General features: G+C 36.9%; 1 protein-coding gene across 2 annotated transcripts in view; it reads left to right on the forward strand.

Moving 5' to 3' along the window:
* The window catches only part of rer1 (retention in endoplasmic reticulum sorting receptor 1), a 33,359-nt gene extending 15,113 nt beyond the window's left edge, over positions 1-18,246 (forward strand). Inside the window, exons 5-8 of one of the 2 annotated variants that reach the window (XM_057826638.1) lie at positions 1,053-1,131; positions 15,105-15,240; positions 15,474-15,528; positions 17,733-18,246. In XM_057826638.1, the coding sequence (XP_057682621.1) occupies positions 1,053-1,131; positions 15,105-15,240; positions 15,474-15,528; positions 17,733-17,743 (281 nt within the window). In that variant the 3' untranslated portion in view covers positions 17,744-18,246. Of the gene's footprint in view, positions 1-1,052; positions 1,132-15,104; positions 15,241-15,473 lie in introns of both variants that reach the window. The other variant, XM_057826629.1, reaches the window with a different exon arrangement.
* Positions 18,247-18,269: the final 23 nt, after the last annotated feature.

Genomic DNA, 18,269 nt, shown 5'->3' on the forward strand with positions numbered 1-18,269 from the left:
GAGGACATCCCATTTTTACAAAGGCTTGGAGTTAATGTGGGAGCCGCATAATGCCCTTTATTTTGAATTAGTCCTTTTATGTTTATTTCTTTACATTTCACTTCAAAGTAATGGCAATTTTGTTGTGCCAGTTGATAATGAAGCATTAATTGTTAATATAATTAATTAAAGGTAATTGGCTCTAAGTAAAGCTTGTCATGATTTTATCGCATCAGGCGGGTCCGCTCTCAAGCTCAATGAGGACCAAGTCTCATCTCCAGGTCCTCTGAGAACCTGGGCAAAAAAATATGTGCACCCCTGCTTATATTCAAAGTTTATATGGATCGATAGCATGCAAGAACTGTCCGTGCATGTCACACACACATACGGGCAGTTTGCCCCGACACTCAGCCGTGTAAGCAATCTTGAAATATTGCTCATATAGAGCAGAGAAAAATCTGCTCATTCTAAGGCTTATCCTCAACCCATTTTTTATATTTTTATGACTGTTGTCAATCCCGACCCTTCCCATAAAGCCGTGTTCAAGGCAAGCTAGGCGCTAACGCACAGCTGCATCGCTACCGTAGCGCGCCTTGTTTCTCGCTCTTTGATGACATAATTGCTGCATGAATTCCGATTTGGGAGACTTGACAGTTCAGACCGCGCGCAACATTCTAGAAAAATGTGGCCCACATCGGATTTAAACCAAATACGAAAGTGACTGAGATCGGATTTGAAATGGTCCACTTCTATGCAACTTGTCCCATTCAGACCGTCAAGTTAATGCCTCACTCGAGTCGGAAAAAGACTAAAAAAATCGGATTCGTACATTAAGATATGCAGTATGAACCTAGCCTCATTGATAGTGTTCTATATAATCCAGTGCGCTAAAAAATACAGTACTTCCTTTTTTTTTTTTTTTTTTTTTTTTTTTTTTTTCCCTCCATAAAGTGCTCCTTTTCCACATTCTTATTTCCACAAAGGACTTTATTTTTTTATGTTGGTATTTGTGTTGATATTTAAAGTCAAGTTTCAAAGTTGATTTCCCATTTCCCATCCTGTCTTCTCTGTAGATGAGGGCCCTGCCCTTCCGACCAAGCAGAATGAAGAGTTCCGTCCTTTCATCCGAAGGCTACCCGAGTTCAAATTCTGGTAGGTTTATCTCATAGCGAGGGCATTCATCTCCCCCATTCACAGATTGTTAACTTTAATTTCAGAATTTGAAAATATTTATTATGTGTCATCTTTATCAACATGTACCCGTCTGTGTAGTGCTCTACTAATACAAGTTTAACATAAAGAACTTGTAGCGTCAAAATGGTCAAATTTCCACTAAGAAGGGCACAATATTTTTTTCTCTCAGGAAATTAAGCTGGCATCAACATTAAATTGTCTTCATCCCTTTTGGAGCAATCTGTCCTGTTTTAATCACCAAAATTGGTATACTGCCATATCTTGGTGTGATGTTAGGCGTATACAGTGGTACCTCGACATACGATCGCTTCGACACACGATCTTTTCGACATCCAACGTAAAATTTGACTCGCCATTTGTGTTTACATCCGAAGACATGCTCTAAATACGATCTATGACAGGACCACAGTTTATTTCCCACACGACGGATGCATGGTGGATTTTCTTGTGAGAGGAATCAACATGGGTTCCAACAATGCTAGTGCAGGTGGTGAAAAAAAGGAACAACAAATACAGTACCTATGTACAGTATGTTGAATGTATAGATCTGTCTTGTGTCTTATCTTTCCATTCCAAAAATAATTTACATAAAAATATTGCATATTTTAGAGATGGTTTGAATTGCGATTAATTACAATGAATTAATTTTTAAGCTGTGATTAACTCAATTAAAAATTTTAATCGTTTGACAGCCCTAATAACCCCTACTTTTCGAGGCTGTGGTCATAAAGTTAATGAGAAACTTGAAGCTGTTCAGTGTTGCAACTGTTCAATTTTGCACATCAGATATTTTTTTAACCCTTGAGAGTCGACTTTGAAGCGCCCTCACGTTTTAATTACGTCACCCACATGGCGTTGGTTGGTCTCGTTTTAAAGTGCGGAAGTTGCGGTTTACTCTCGTTATTATTTGAAGTCAATCGACCAACTAAAACGTGAGATATTGTCATTTAAGTTTGATAGTTTTATTGTCCTCTCAAAAAAACATTAAAACGCTGCATGGATCATTTGTTTATGTCTATATTTCCATCATTTCTTGTCCTTTTTCAAAACGGAAGCTCCATGAAAAAAACACAAATCAAACGAACCCTTTCGAAGTCACAGTGGAAGCACAAAATGCGTTTTTTTTTTTAATAAATAAAACTGCCGTGCGAGGTTCCACCGAACGAGAGGGAGGAGTGTTCTGAAGCAGCGAGGTGGTGAGCGACGGCCGTTTGGATCAAGCAGCGACTTTGTGTGACTTTGAGAATGAACGGAAAACTAAATTTAGCGCAAGCAATTGTGCTTTTTGATCAACTTGAGGAAGAGGATGGTCTAAATTCGTCATCATCGTCTTCTTCGGAAGAGTCCTCGAGTGAAGATAGTGACGGATTTGAACACGTGGGTGACGCCATCGACGAGCAGAGGTAAGCCAACTCACTTTTTTTTTTTTAATGCTGAAAAAGTTTCTTTTGAAAGTTTCTTTTGATATTGCAAGACAAAGTTAATTTTGATGCAATATAAGTGTGTGTTTGTGTATATAATAATAAAATGTGCACATCAGATCAAAGTCGTACGTGCTCTGTGTGTATCCCAGGCAGGAATTTATAATTTGTGTTCTTTTTTCTATATGAAGATTAGGGATGTAGCACATATTCATCAGCTGTGGTATTGCTATGGTATTCTTTCTATTGTCATACATATAGATTTCCATTATTATTTATTGCTGTATATATTTTTATTTTATACTTTATTATTTTCATAAATACTGACTTTTTTTTCATGTACATTTATAGTGACAATGAAAAATCTACATTCACTGCCCGAATGGAAAGAGGACGAGGGAGAAGGGGTCATCACGGAAGAGCGATGAGATGTTAGCGGAGGAGAGGCTGGAGAAGTCAGCGCGGCAGAAGCCGATCACCACTGGCTCAGCCTGCACCTGTGCCATGGAGCACAGAGCAAGACACAGACACTGCCCCACAGTGCAGCCGGTTCACACCCCGGAGACCACCAGGACCTCAGGTGAATCGTGACCATGCATACACCCCAAAAGAACTTTTTGACCTGTTCTTCACCTCATCGACAATGATGAATATGTGCAAACACACAAACCAGTATGGCAGAGTCCGAAAAGAGATTGGGAAAAAGTTTGTGTGGACAGACACTACAGTGGAGGAGCTTGAAAAATTTATTGGACTCCTCTTGTACATGTCTTTGGTTTCACTTCCAACTGTGCAAGATTATTGGAAGGCAAGGAATTCCAGGACGAAACAGCTTTTCGGAGTGGCATGCCTGAAAAAAATTTAACTTGTTTATTGTAAATATTTTTGAAAATACTTTTTTTTCCAATGCTATATATCCCCCCCCCCCCCCCCCCAACAATCAGTCTTCTCAATTTGTGTATATAAATGTGTGTTCAAGAAGCTTGATTGTGTGTACATAGTTTTCATCAGGTGATGGGCCGCAATACCTAAACTCATAAAGAGATGGCCTCTAAACACTTTTTGTGTTAGATGGTATATATTTTTTCACTGTTCTTCACTGTTTGGTTTGCTGTATATAACCTGTTTTGACTAGAGCATGTATAAAAGCAAAAAACGCCTATGGCTATACCTGTTGTTTATGTTGAATTGTCAAATATAAGACTATTTATTCTAAATTTTTTTGGTTAAATGTTCATCCTAACATGTTGAATAAATATTATAAAGTTTCAAAACGGTTCGTTACGCATGTTTGGTTGTCAATTGGACATCAATATTAAAAATGTTCACAAAACGATTTTGGAATTTTTGGTCTTTTTGGGCCCAAAATGATGATTTATAATTGGTCAGTGAAGGATGAAGTTCAAGGTGTCACAAAAAAAGGGACCAAACCAGGCCATCGTAAACCATTCTTTCTTTGAAATATAAAGGCAACTTCAAAGGCATGCAAAATCAGACAAAATAGGCCCAGACCTTAAAGGGTTAAAGAAAAAGTCTTAGCCAAAGTTATTTATTTTTATTTTGTTTTTCAAAATATCTACATTTCAGAATATTGTATTTTCTATTTTTGAGCAGAATTCCATCTTTGTATAGGTTAATGTTCCTCTTGTTGAAAGCACAAAAGTGTGTAATGAACAACTAGCACGTTTCTATTTTGCATTTTGTTTTCTTACTGTACCGAAAATGAACCGAACCGTGACCTCAAAACCGAGGTACGTACCGAACCGAGATTTTTGTGTACTATTACACCCCTAATGCTTACCGTTACCATTGACTTGAAGATAGATATGATTAAAAAAAATACGAGCGTGGGGTGCGTATCTGTGATATGGCCCGCTCAAAAATACAGCCGTAGACTGTCTATGGCGGTCCTCCTCCGTTCGCTAGTCTTTATAAGTTAAGGTGCCAATTATTATTGTGGTAACATAGCCAAAGAAATCGCAGCTTCGTCAGGTTTCTAATCATTTATTCCATCAACTTGTGCCTAGTGTCCCCCGCAGCAAGTAAACAAAGTGAAAGTGAAACTAAAAAGGCTCACACTATCAAGTCAGCCACGCGATGCGTTTAGGTACACCACGCAAACACATTCACCACATTAGAACCTGATTTGTTATTACAGGTATTATTATTATTATCTATTGTTCCGATTTTTAGTCATAATGAATTTGTTTTGCTCTTTGTAATTTATATTTGCAATAGTAACATCATTTTTTATTGAGAGTTTAGCACAGGTTTTTGGGCTGTGGAACGAATTAATGGAATTATAATGTATTCTTATGGGAAAATCCTGCTCGACATACGACCATTTCGACTTACAAACAAGGTCCTGTAACGAATTAACTTCATTAACAACATAGAACATACATAAATGATATGTTAACGAGGGTTGGGCATCGTTTGAAATTGAACGATTCCTGTTCCAATGCCGGTTCCATGTTTCGATTCCGGTTCAGATCAATTCCGATTCTTTTAAAAGGCAGGGTAAAAAAATCTATATTTTAAAAATGTATTAGTTTATATTGATGTCTTAACTTCTCGATTTAAAAAAAAAAAAAAAAAAGTTATATATGAATTTAGAATGTATTATTATTATTTTAATTAATTTAAAATGTATTATTATTATTTATTAAATATAAAATTTATGAGTTATATGAACTTCTCAGAGGGTTATTTTTAACTTGTATATAAACATTACTCTTTGAACTCGAATGTGATGAAGTTTTTCCACAGGAGTGCACTTTCGCAAGGATGTTTATTTCTCAAAAGCTCAAGGAAAAAACATTTACTTATATTCTTTTGCCATACATGTACCTTAGCTGGGAGCTACAACGAAGCATTAGTATAAATTCTTCCATTGATTATAATTTATTGTAGATGAGGCAAAATAATAAGTTTTTTTTTTATTTGTAAAACCGATTCTGTTGTGTGTACAGACACATGCAACGTTTATGTTGTGACGATACCAGTTTGGCCAGTGAGTGGCGCTGTAGGAGTGTGTACATATAATGCGGAGAAGAAGAGATGAGAGCGTCTGGCTAGGATGCTTTGTGATATGCTTGTATGTTTTCACTGCTATGAGTTAAAATGAAAAAAGTAATCAACTGCTTCATATGGCTGCTTCTTTCTAAAAAAGCAACACAGGAGATTCCAAAACAAAAACCCTTTTAATACTATTGATTTTAACGAGGTGTCTACTGGTTTAAGATGACGGCTATTTACTAACGCCAGCGAGTCTGTCATTCCACATCTAGTTCTCTTCATATGTTCTAACGCCGCCGAGTCTGTCATTTTGTGTCTAGTTAAATTTACATGTGATATCGACCATAGCCCGACGTAATAATATTTATTCTCATACTATTCCATCCATCATCTACTGCTCAATCTGGGGTTGGGTCGATGGGACTGCAGAAGACAGACCTAATGTATTGTTTTACTTTCCTGGTTCTGATGGCGCAGCGTGTCAACTATGTAGCACTCAGCTTGCTTTGCACTTGGCACTTAGGCTATATTCCATGAAGCCGGTCGTGCATGATTGGCCGTGCAGCCAACTTTGCATGATATAGTTGTGTTACAAATGTTGCACTGAGCTGACTGGGCTTTTTTTTTTTTTTTTTGGTAAAGTCAAGCCAAACTTTTGAGTGCTGCAGCTGCACCGTGTCCATGGTTGTAATCTAGTTACAATTCACAAACACGCGCTTCTTGTGGCGTCTTCTTTGTGGTTTTCGGCAGCATTTTTTTCCCCCACTTGGCAGTTAGGGCATCGAAGCATGGAATTGAAATTTAAAAATTCGAACGGTTCCGGGAGAACCGGAGTGTTAGAACCGGGTCCCATCAATGCCCAACCCTAATGTTAACATAAAATTCCCTTTATTGTCATTGCAAAGGAGTGTACTGTACATAAAGCACTAGATTTTACTATAGTTTTATATACCGTCGCTGTTTGGCAAGCAGTGCCACTGCCCCGGTCATAGGGGAACAGGCTCGGAAAAAACTAACGGTTACTTATTTATTATTACAATTTTTTTTTTAGAACGAGGAGGGGGGGAAAGCGTTTGGAATAGAGGTGCACGATAATTATCGGTCCGATAATAGGAATTATGACATCAATGACAATTATGACATCATCCCAATAAATCCGACAATATTTTATCGGCCCTATTAAAAATATTTTTGGCACGGTGTCGGATTGGGATGTGTGCGTTTGTTTCCACTCCTGTTTTGCCAGTATTCAAAGTTTTGTTCTGTTCTAGAGGCCGTATTTTACCTTCACTGAGTTATAAACCTTACTATGACATATAGCAAATATTTGCATTTTACAGTGTTATGTTTACAAGTTCTTGAGAGGCCTTTTGATTATTGACAGGCTTGCTGTTCTACAGTATAATTGCCAGGTTAAGAAAGTTGTTTCATGGCCCAAGACGACAAAAGTCTCTTTTTCTGTTGCACCAAATGTTTTATCTGCTGACAAAGCACAATACCTGTTGGGTTTATGTTTTAGATCAGCGCTCATTGTTCAGGGGAACACATCGTCAATGATTCTGACTGATTGATTGTGATTGACTCAAATTATATTTATTTGAAAAAAAAATAATAATATGGGCAGTTTATTTTAAGTCAAAACTGTTCTTGTCTTTGTTCATTATAATAATGTTCATGTCATCATGAAAATTCTGGTTCGGTCAAAGGCAAATCTATGCTGAATCAACCACTAGTATTTTTGACCTACAGGTGTTCAAAAACTAAGGCGAATATACATTGAAAAATTATATGTATATTATCGGTTATCATATCAGTATCGGCCTTAAGGAGCAGGAAGTTATCGATAACGGTATCGGTTTGAAAAAATGGATATCGTGCACCCCCAATTTGGAATCACAAAATTATGGGGAAAAAATTAAGGAATCACCTTATACATTTTAATTTTAAAACCAACACCTCTGTCAGATTTGATCAGAACATTAGTCGGCATTGCATTCTAAAGCACGTTCAAGAAACAATTTTACATGGAGTTGATTTGTGAAAAAAAAAATATATATATATATATATATATCCCACACGACTAAATGGAAAATTGCCTCAGCACCATGGCTGTCTCAAACTGCTAGAAATGCATACGCTGGCTTATTTTCATTTTCGGTAGGATGATTTTGAGCAAATTAGAGAAAGTTACGTTTTACAAAAGTTTTTGCCTGGGACAGTAGCTCAAAACTAATCTGGTGAAGAGTGAAATATAAGCAAACCAACTTGTAAACACATTATAGTGGTTGAAAACAGCCACAAAAGCTAGAAACGTACCCGTATTAACACCCAGCAGTCTTCTCATAGGCAACTAGAAATAATTATCTCCACATATCTATGCAGGCTGGTAGTACATAACATTCATAACTAAATGCTAATCTAAATATCAGTCTGCACAAAACTTTGTATTTTTCTTTTTATTATTAAAAAAAAGTTACTTCAGTCCAATTATAAGAATGTTATTTATACAAAAAAATAAATGTGACTCCAATATGTGCCTGACCACAGTATTCATTTTAAAACACAAAATATGGTGTTCTGTAAGACAACAGTGTAAAAATAGTTAGTGTACACTGATGAAGATGTAATGTTTTCAAAGTAGGGCAAACAATGAGTTTCGCACACCTATTTGCATTGGAGTAGTCTTGAGATTGAAGATATCACTAAAATAGCATCCATTAGATAAAATGAACTTGGCTACAAAATACTAAGAATAAACACATCAAGAACCAAAGAAATTTCCGACAAAATGAGAAAAATAATTATTGAAATCTTCGTCTGGTAAAGGTATTAAAACCATTAACAAAGCTCTGAGCCTCTGTCAAGTAGAAACAGTGGAAAACCTCATAGTGTTCGACCAACGGAGATAAAGAGAAATCATCATTTAGAAATTGTATTTTATATACCCTTGGTTTGTCTTAGCGTTATATTGATATTACTTTGATAAATGAAACCTTTGTGAGTGATAAATACAGTCAGGGAGGGGGCAAATACTTTTTCACTGCACTGTAATACGCGCACAGGCTGTAACGGTGACCTCTTTGTCCAGTAAGGATGCAACAATACTCGGTTTTATATTGAACCGTTCGATACGCCCTTTTCGATTCAATACGCAAAAACATTCAAACCAAATGAAAAGCTCCCAAAATGTATTTTCCGAACTTATTTTTGTAGTCCCTCACGCTAAAATATCCGGCGCAACTTTGCCTTGAAAATACAAACTCTGCCGCTAGCATCCCCCATCCTCGACTCCTTCCCCTAACTGCATGAAAGGTGGGAGCTGTGGCACACGCGGATCCTTGCTCGTGAGCAAAGACAGAAACTATGGAGGCGTCTTGTCGGCTTCAATTTTGTACAGATCTGTTGCTTGGCAGCATTTTTGGTAAGCTGATATGCTATCCCTACTCGTTGTACGAAGAAAGAAAGATTGTCTTTTCGGATAGGTACAGAAAAGACCGCCAATATATGGTTGCCGACTTCTCTGCTATGAATTACTTCGTTTTGACAACAGACAGATTAAGACCGTTGGTCACAGAGACCGAACTCACGGTTACATGATTAACAACGAGTGGCAAATTAAGAGCACTGTACTTCAAACTCTTCCTGTTTATGAAAGTGGATTGTCAAATGCTGTTGTTGTGCAGTAATGAGCAGACTTGACTTCTGTGGCGTTTGTTAACTTTTTTTTTAATGCCCGACAACACTCGCGCGCACACACTAGATATCATCAAATAGCAACCTAAATGTGCTCGTTAGATCCCATGCCATTGGCTGCGTGAGCCCAGAGTGATCATGGGATGCGTAGTCCATATACTACATTGATGAATTAAAAACCGCCATGACTGAATGGAAGTTAAGCTGGCCAAATCAAACCATACCAATGACTATAGATAATGCTGCAAATATTGTTAATTCAGTATGTAACACAGATGGACTCGGACCACAAATAGGATGCTTTTCTCATGTGGTAAACATACCTGCTAAGAGAGAAATAGCAATTATCAGCCCCGCCTCACTATACAAACAGTAAAGATTATTCTCAGCACTTTTATACAAAATTTCTTCAGATCAGTAAGAAGTAAGCACATAAAAATTATGCACTATAATGCATGTTTATATAATGGCATTGTTATTTTTGCTTGTTTGCAAAATAAAAAAACATTTAAAAAAAAAAAATAAAAAACTTGTATTTTTTGTTCCAGAGCATTAAATGTATTGAATCAAATCGAAAAACCGTGTCCCTCGTATCAAAAATCGTACCGAACCGTGACTTAACTGTATCGTTGCATCCCTACTGTCAAGTTCTACATATTGCGCCACACAGTGATGTCAGTGAGGGTGTAAAGAGTTTTGCAATGACAAAGAAGTGTTCCTTGCGCTATTATTTACAGATTGCAGAATTTTATCATTAATAAAAATTCTTGTCAGTTTAATTTTCTAGAGCAGAAAAACAATATAAAGTGAGCTTCTTACTGAAAAATCTTTGCGCCAGAGACTTTTTAATAGAGATTTCCCGATCGCATATTGTTGCTCCCGAGTAGACATGTGCCGGTTACCGGTTTCACGGTTTACCGTGGTGTGAAAACGTCGCGGTTTCAAAACCACTAAAATTTTCCGTCATACCTTAGTACGGTATTCGCTATTTTTCATGTGCCAAAATGCAGCCGAAGTGGCTTGGTGCGGCAGCGCTCACCCTTCCTCTGTTTGTTGCCGTGAGTGTCAGTGACGCTATTCTGCTAAACAGCCAGCAAACCCAAAATCAAACCCTCCAAACACAAGGCGTACTTTTCTTCAATTTATTGAGCTCTCAAATCGTGGTGAAATATACAAATGAATACATTTAAAACGTTGTACAATTGTATTTTTCCACGTGTGATTAGGTTCAACAGGATAGCAGTAGCACCATTAAAAAGTACGCCAAAAACAAAACACACATTTTCCTTTCAAATTCAATATACAAACTAACTAAAACTTACAAAGAGGAATGTTAGCCTAGGCTAAGCTGGGAGAGCAGCTCCGTCGAGGTTTTATGTCTCTCAGCCGCTGAGTGAGAGACAAGCTTGAATGAAGGGGGAAAGAAAAAGGATCGCGTCAAAGATCGCTATTTGAGAAAGGAGGTCTCACTCCTCACTTTTTTTTTTTTTGGATGAAACCTTTCCTCAACAATATTTACATTTTAACTAATTTATAAAACTAACTTATACATTTTTAACTAACTTATTAACTTATGAATTCTTTGTTCTTTTTAACACAAAGGCATGGCATCATGTAGACTAGAGTTGACACAGTGGCTGAAAATGGCGAAACTTCACTTGAGCTTCCCCCCTCAAAAAAGTCATACAGTATATATTTTTAATTTCATTTAGAAGTGTTTTTACTTTTTTATAGCAAATATTTTGTTCTTACTCCAATATTGAGCAACTTGTGGGTATAGTCTAGGTTCTATTTATTTTAAGTTTATATAAAATATTTGTTATTATTTATTTATTTATTTATTTATTTTCACATTATATTCATGTTCCAATTTGCAAATATGTTTTGAAAAAAAATCCTGTTCAATGGAATTTTTTTTTTTTTTTTTTAAACCCATACATCTCAAAATTTTGGAGCTATAATTACAATACTGTGATACCGTGAAACCACGGTATTTTTGCTCATGGTTATCGTACCGTCAAAATCTCATACCGGCACATGCCTACTTCCGAGTCACCTGATTTTGAGAAGCTGCGGATACAGTCCCAATCCGATACCGAGAAATGTTTTTTTTTCCCTTATTTAACCCTTTAACACCGAGCGTGTCGGCAGCGACGCGTTTACGCATATCGTCTTTGAAGCTTCGTCACGCTGTAATTACGTCACCCACGTGCCGCTGGTTGGTCTCATTTGAAAGTGCAGAAGTTGATGTCCACACTAGTTTTTATTTTAAGTCAATCGACCAAGAAAAACGGGAGATAATGTCATTTGAATTTAATATTTTTATTGCACTCATAAATATGCATTAAAACGCTGCATGGACCATGTATCTATCTCCATATTTCAATCATTTCTTGTCCTTTTTCAAAACCGAAAGCAGCACAAAAGACTACATATCCCAAGAGCCGTTGTGATGTCAAGAAGGACGAACCGAATGTGATCATTTTTAATAAATTTCTGAGCGAGGTGCCAACTAATGAAAGTGAGGCGTGCGGAGCAAGCAACGGCCGGTTGGTTTGAGCGAGCGACTTTGAAACGTGCAGAATGAATCTGAAACTACATTTAGCGCAAGCTAATGCATTATTTCGTTAACTCAACGAAGAAGATGAGCCGTATTTGTCGTTGTTTTCTTTGGATGAGTCGCCGTCTCGGCGAGAAGAAGTGACAGCACCGCGCAAACTGCAAAAGAGTAGGCTGTGTGACATTGTGTGTGACGCAGCTGTGACCTGTTCAAGAAGCTTTATTGAGTGCGGGGGGGGGGGGGGGGGAACTTTATTGGATCGCACGCCTGAAAAATTTGAATTGAACTGAACTACTTGTCAATATTTTTTAAACTACTTTTTTTCAATGTTATATATATTTTTTCTTTATTATAATCTTTTCAGTTTTATGTAGATGTGTGTTTGAGAAGCTTGATTGCATGTACGTATATACTTTTGATAAGGGGATTGGTGCAACACCTAGCTTCACAAAGAGATATACTCCAAACCCTTTGTGTGTTAGATAATATATATAATCTTTTTTCTCACTATTTTGCACTGTATATAACCTGTTTTAACCATAGTATGTGTAAAGGCCAAAAACGCCTATGACCATACCTGCTGTTTGTGTTGAATTGTCAAACATAAAACTATTCAATCCTATTATTTTCTATTGAATGTTTATCCTAACAAGTTGAATAAATATTATCAAGCTTCAAAACGGTTGGTCGAGCATGTTTGGTTGTCAATGGGACATCAACATCACAAATTTTGAAAAATGATTTTGGGATTTTTTTTGTCTTTTTGGGTCCAAAATGTGGATTATAATTGGTCAGTGAAGAAAACAACAGTTTGGACATGAAGTTCAAGGTGTCCTGAAAAAAGGGACCCAACTTGGCCATTGTAAACATTTTTTTCTTTGAAATATAAAGGCAACGTCAAATGCATGCAAATTCGGCCAAAATAGGCTTAGGTGTTAAAGGGTTAATATATATTTAAACAAAAGTTCCAAACATGTGGAAGTTTACAATACTTTCTCTTCCACTTTTTCTGGGAGTGTTGAGAGTACAAAAACATATTTTTGTTTTCGTCAATGCCATTGTATTTCTGGATATTTTGTCATTTTTAGCCCTTGAAAAAAAAAAGTATATTTAAAGAAAATTTAAAACGATCCTTTTCACCCGATTCCGATCCTCTGAAAAACGGCCCGATATCCGATCACATGATCGGATCGGGGACATCCCTACGTTTTAATATTTACGCTCAAATGAAAAAAATTCTTAGAATAAACTGTAAATAAATACTAAAGATACACGATAATATCGGTCACTGATAATTATCGGCCGATAATGGCAATTATGACGTCACACAGATAATCCAGATAATAAAAAAATTCAACCGATAATGCAATCCGATAATTATATACTTGATTTTGCCTCCAAATGTGCTCAACCGAAGAATTCAGCACGCCGCCTCCTCCTCAACCCCTCCCCTCTCTGAAGCCCCTGAGGGAGGAGGGGTTGAGGAGGCGGAGTTACAAGACAAGAAGTAGTTGAATATTATGGCGGCTGTTACTAAAAAAACGACGCTCTCGCCATCTGCGAAACATGTACCGTACAAGTTCCACGAGGCAGAAAGAACGCGTCCTCATTCAAAACCACTAACCCAGCAGCCATTTAAAACTGCATCACAAAGAATTTTGGAACATATACGAGGCTGCTGCTAGCAGGAATGCTAAAGCTATTGTAAACACTAAGCTAAACTACAGGGCTTGTGACGATACAGAGTCGGGCTGTTTGGGAATGCAGCCCAAGGCGGGTGGTAAATTCCGACGGAGCCCGCCGCTTTGGCCAGTCCGGCAGGCCGCCGGGCCGAGCCCGGTTCCCCGGCCTGTGGACCTCCGGCGAACACCACGGTTTCTCGAGCGTTCCCCCACGGCGTGCGAGCAGAGCCAGGACCCGAATACGCCGCGGCGAACCGACCGGGGCGGGCGGGCGGATTATCCGGTACGAATGTAGCTGCCGCCGAGACGAGACAGTTTTTTTTTTTTTACCTTAATGACACGAGAACCAAAGCCCTGGATAAAAGAAATAATGCAGTTTATACGACCACCATTCTTCATGAAAAAGTGATGTCCGGTAAGCAAGCTTATCATGACGGCACAGTGGTTATAAGATAATTTAAACATGGAGAAAACGAAGTCAGCCAGTCAATAATGCATTCAGAATGTGAAATGACGAGCGGTCAGATGACTTTGTAACGCTGCCTTTATTTTCGGCTTAATAAAACTCAGGCACAAAACAACACGCACACGGATGCGAGCGCAAACTCCGTCCAAATAGTACTGCCGTGTAGCAGTTTAGCTGCTGTAACGCAAATGTCGTGAAAGCCGCAAATGTAAACAAAGCGCTGCAGAATGGGTACATGACATCTCTCTCTTTTGAGGTAATCATTTTCACAGTGTGCAACAAAGCATATAACATTAGCAATCACTTTTCAAATTATTTAACTTATTTCTTTGCTCAATTACAGTCACAGTAGATAATCAAATTCTTAAATCAATATTCTGTAGCCACAAATATTATTCAAAATCTTTCCTTCTTCAAGTTTTTTTTTTTTTTTTTTTTTTTTAGGATTAAGTGTAGTAATGTATTGCTTAAAACAAGGCTGTTAAGATTATTTTCAGCTAGCTATTTTTCTTCCAAGAAATCTGAGAGAAATACACTTGAAGCGATGGCAGATAATTTCACTTATTGCCAATAGATTTACACTTAAAACTGACTAGTTTTAAGGAGGTGTGTTTTGCAGCGGATTAATGTTATATATGTTAGGAATGGCTTACTTTTAAACGCATTTTTGTGCAACTTAGGTATTTACTCTGTAAGTAATTGTTGCCAAAGGTTTACCATTACACAATGTCAGACAATCTGTCATTATTTAGATGTTTGAATTGACTTGTTCATACATTGTGTTGAAAAAAAGAGCAATAAATTATATTTTTGCACAGTAATATTTTCTTTTGTGTATACTTTAAAATTTTACATAAATCTTTTAATAGAATTATCGGCTTGACATTATCGGTTATCGGTTGGAATGAGGAGGAAATTATCGGTTATCGGTATCGGTTGAAAAATGCATTATCGTGCATCACTAATAAATACCAAATAAACGTTTGGTCATTGTAGATTTTCTACATGTGATTCACGTACAGTCTTGATAATAACACTAGGAATGGCATTAGAATTGACCCAGCAGCTAATCAACTTTTTTTTTTTGGCAGGCATTCAGCAACAAAAGGCATTGTCATTGCCATGATTTGCACATTTTTTGAAGCCTTCAATGTGCCTGTGTTCTGGCCCATACTTGTCATGTACTTCATTATGCTCTTCTGCATCACCATGAAAAGGCAGATCAAGGTAAAGATATTGCCACATCCTGACAAAGTCACTCTGTCTCTGAAAGCTATGAAAATTGTTCTCTTTAGATTACATTGCAACTGTACTGAGGTTCACCAAGTTTTTAAGTAAATGTTTGCATTATTCTGTTCAATGGTTGTTTCAGAACGTTTCTCCTTTAAAACTAGTGAACTTTTAGTATATATTTTTTTCCTACATGCTGACTTCTAATCCCCCCCCTCTTCTTTCTTCAGCATATGATCAAGTATAGATACCTACCATTCACGCATGGGAAAAGGACATACAAAGGCAAGGAAGACACAGGGAAACCTTTTGCAAGTTAAAAGTCTCACTTTTCTTATTTGTTTGAAATTTACCATTCACAGTGCAAGGGTTTAGATCATTTTTTGGGATGGGGCAGTTATAAGACACGATTAAAAAAAAAAAAAAACTGATTTTTGATCCACGTTTGACAGTGTTGTAAGAAAATACAAACGGCGCCGATCAAAGAAGTCTGAAAGTGTTGCCTTTGTCTTCTAAGGTTTTGGGAGGGCTTTGTCCTAATTTTAGATATGGCCAACATTTGTTGAGTAGTTAGAGAGACTTGGTGCTGCCTTTTGCCTTTGAAAGCTTATTATTCATGTTATGTAAAAGTCATCAAGAACCACAATTTAAAAAAAAAAAAAAAAACTGCGATAAACCATTTAAAAAACAAGCCGCCCACGTTAAACATATTTTTTAATAAAATCCCATCAGCAAGTTCTTGGTTTCATGCAATATTAGTAGTTAAGTGTCGATTATTACATTATGAAGTGAAAAGGGTACATAAAGGAAGCAAAAGGTTTTTACTTTGAACTACTAAAATGTGCTTCTACTCTGAAATTTGTCAGCTGTCTTGTACAAAATTTACATTTGTTGCATTTCAGAGATGCTAAAGTGAGACTTTCACCGCTGTTTAAAGTATTTCAATTGATTGATGAAAAACTTATAATTGGTGTTAAATGTTCACTCACTTACTACATTATTGGATGCAAGTCACACAAACACATTTTGGCCCGCTAGTCGCTTAAAATTGTTACTTTGAGGGCATTTTGCTTGAAATGGGAAGGCCATGAATTTGCTTTACCTCAGATTTGAACATAAAAGAACAGAACACCTCGTCTTCAGACAGGCAACCCAAATGCAGTTTGTAATGTGCTCCTTTGAGGTGGCTGTATAGTCTCTATTTTCAGTGGCTACGTTTACATGGACAAAATTTCCTGAATCCAATCAGTATTCGGATCAAAATTAAGATCGGATATACTGTTTCCATGGACAAGAAAAATATGAGGACTTGTGTGTTCATGCATCAGAACAGCAGTCGGAACAAATTATTCAACGTGCGCAGATTGACGCTGCTTTCATGAAGTGTCGTAATTATGGTAGATTAAGTTTTTTTAAGAAGATGTGTCATTAATTTGCACGTTTTTTTTTGGCACCAACATAATAACATAGTTGTACACATTAATAAAAATCTTATTTTTCAATCAAGTGTTCGCTACAATGTTGAGTTACAGACAAAAACTTACCGTTTGCATTTTGATGCATTTTTTTCTTCTTGTTGTAGATGAATTAATAGGTCTAAAACAAGTTTTTTTCCACGCAACAAACCAACATAAAGTCCATGTCTGCTGCTTTATCGCTATGACAACGAAAACAAATGAACATGACGTACTCAAAATTACCAATGTAGTAAATCTTCATCTTTCCCGCAGCTTGACTGAATATCCTGGGAAAAGTAGTAGAAGAGCAACTCGTACTGATTTCTCAACTGGTTAATGCAACAAAACATCGTTCCTGCTATTCAAACAGAAAACGTTAGCTTTATTTAGTGTATTTTTCCAGTTTTTCCGACATTAACGTTCAACAATTTCTAAGATCTTTTAATATTTCCAGCAACATGTTCGTTGCTTGAGTTCATTGTTGTCATTCTTGCGCTTATCCTGTCTTGCGCTCGCTCTGCTGCTAGCTTCCAGGAATAACAAAAACGCATACTGTATATTGACGTCACAGGTAAGGTAAGTTTGTTCCAAAGTTTTGGAATAAAGTGTTTTCATGCGCGCCGATCGGTTTATTAATCTGTATGAACCACCCCTCTTGTTTGGAATAGAAGCTTGATCAGAGCAAGTTGGATTGGGCTACAGTATTCAAAATGGGGTGTGTACTTGAAGCCTTTTTATTCCGGTCAAGCTTTTAATTCAAATAAAGTGTCCATGTAAACGTAGACAATGAGTACATTTTTTGGGAGCTCTGGAATGTTTTTAGCCACTCCTGCTTTCGGGGTACTGCCTTTTTTTTTCAGCATTGATTAGGCTTTGGAAGAAGCAAAATTGAGTCTTTTGACATTACTGTTTGAAAAGCCTGGGTGCCATTTCTTAGACAAGCGTAGACAAGGTATTGTACTCATGTATAACATGTTTGTTCTTCATAAAAAATGACAGTCATTCCATGCAAACTGTTCTTTTCTTTTGCAGAGGAAACATAAGAAAACTGAGATTGAGGGCTTTTATTGTGTCAAATGGATGAAGTGGGTGGCGATCACACTTTTTTGTCTACCCCATGATGACTTTTTTTTTTTCTTTTAATATAGATATTGTTTTCCCAAATACTGGAAAATATTGCCCTTACGGAACTCTGATCGACATTGTTGTAAGGGAACAAACATATTTCCTGTAAAAAGTTGTTTTCAAGGGGTCGTTGAAAAGATTTGTACATATATGTATATCTTTAAATATGACATTTGAGATTTATTTTTGTTTTCCTCCCCTTTAATCATTATGGAAATTTGCTAGTGTTTAAATGTCATTTGAAATTGTTAGAAGCAGAACTGTTTAATTGGGTTCTTGAGTTCATGCATTCAATCTGTTTCTTATGACACGCATGTTTTTGATTTCTTATGTAACTGTTCAAAACTTGGTTTTAATTACATAAATGTAAAATTTTCCACTTCAAATGCTATTAAAAAAGGATATGTCTCTTGAAACAGTACCCACAGTATGTGCTTCAATTTA

This window comes from Corythoichthys intestinalis, chromosome 2, assembly GCF_030265065.1.
Source record: "Corythoichthys intestinalis isolate RoL2023-P3 chromosome 2, ASM3026506v1, whole genome shotgun sequence".
Lineage (NCBI taxonomy): Eukaryota > Metazoa > Chordata > Actinopteri > Syngnathiformes > Syngnathidae > Corythoichthys > Corythoichthys intestinalis.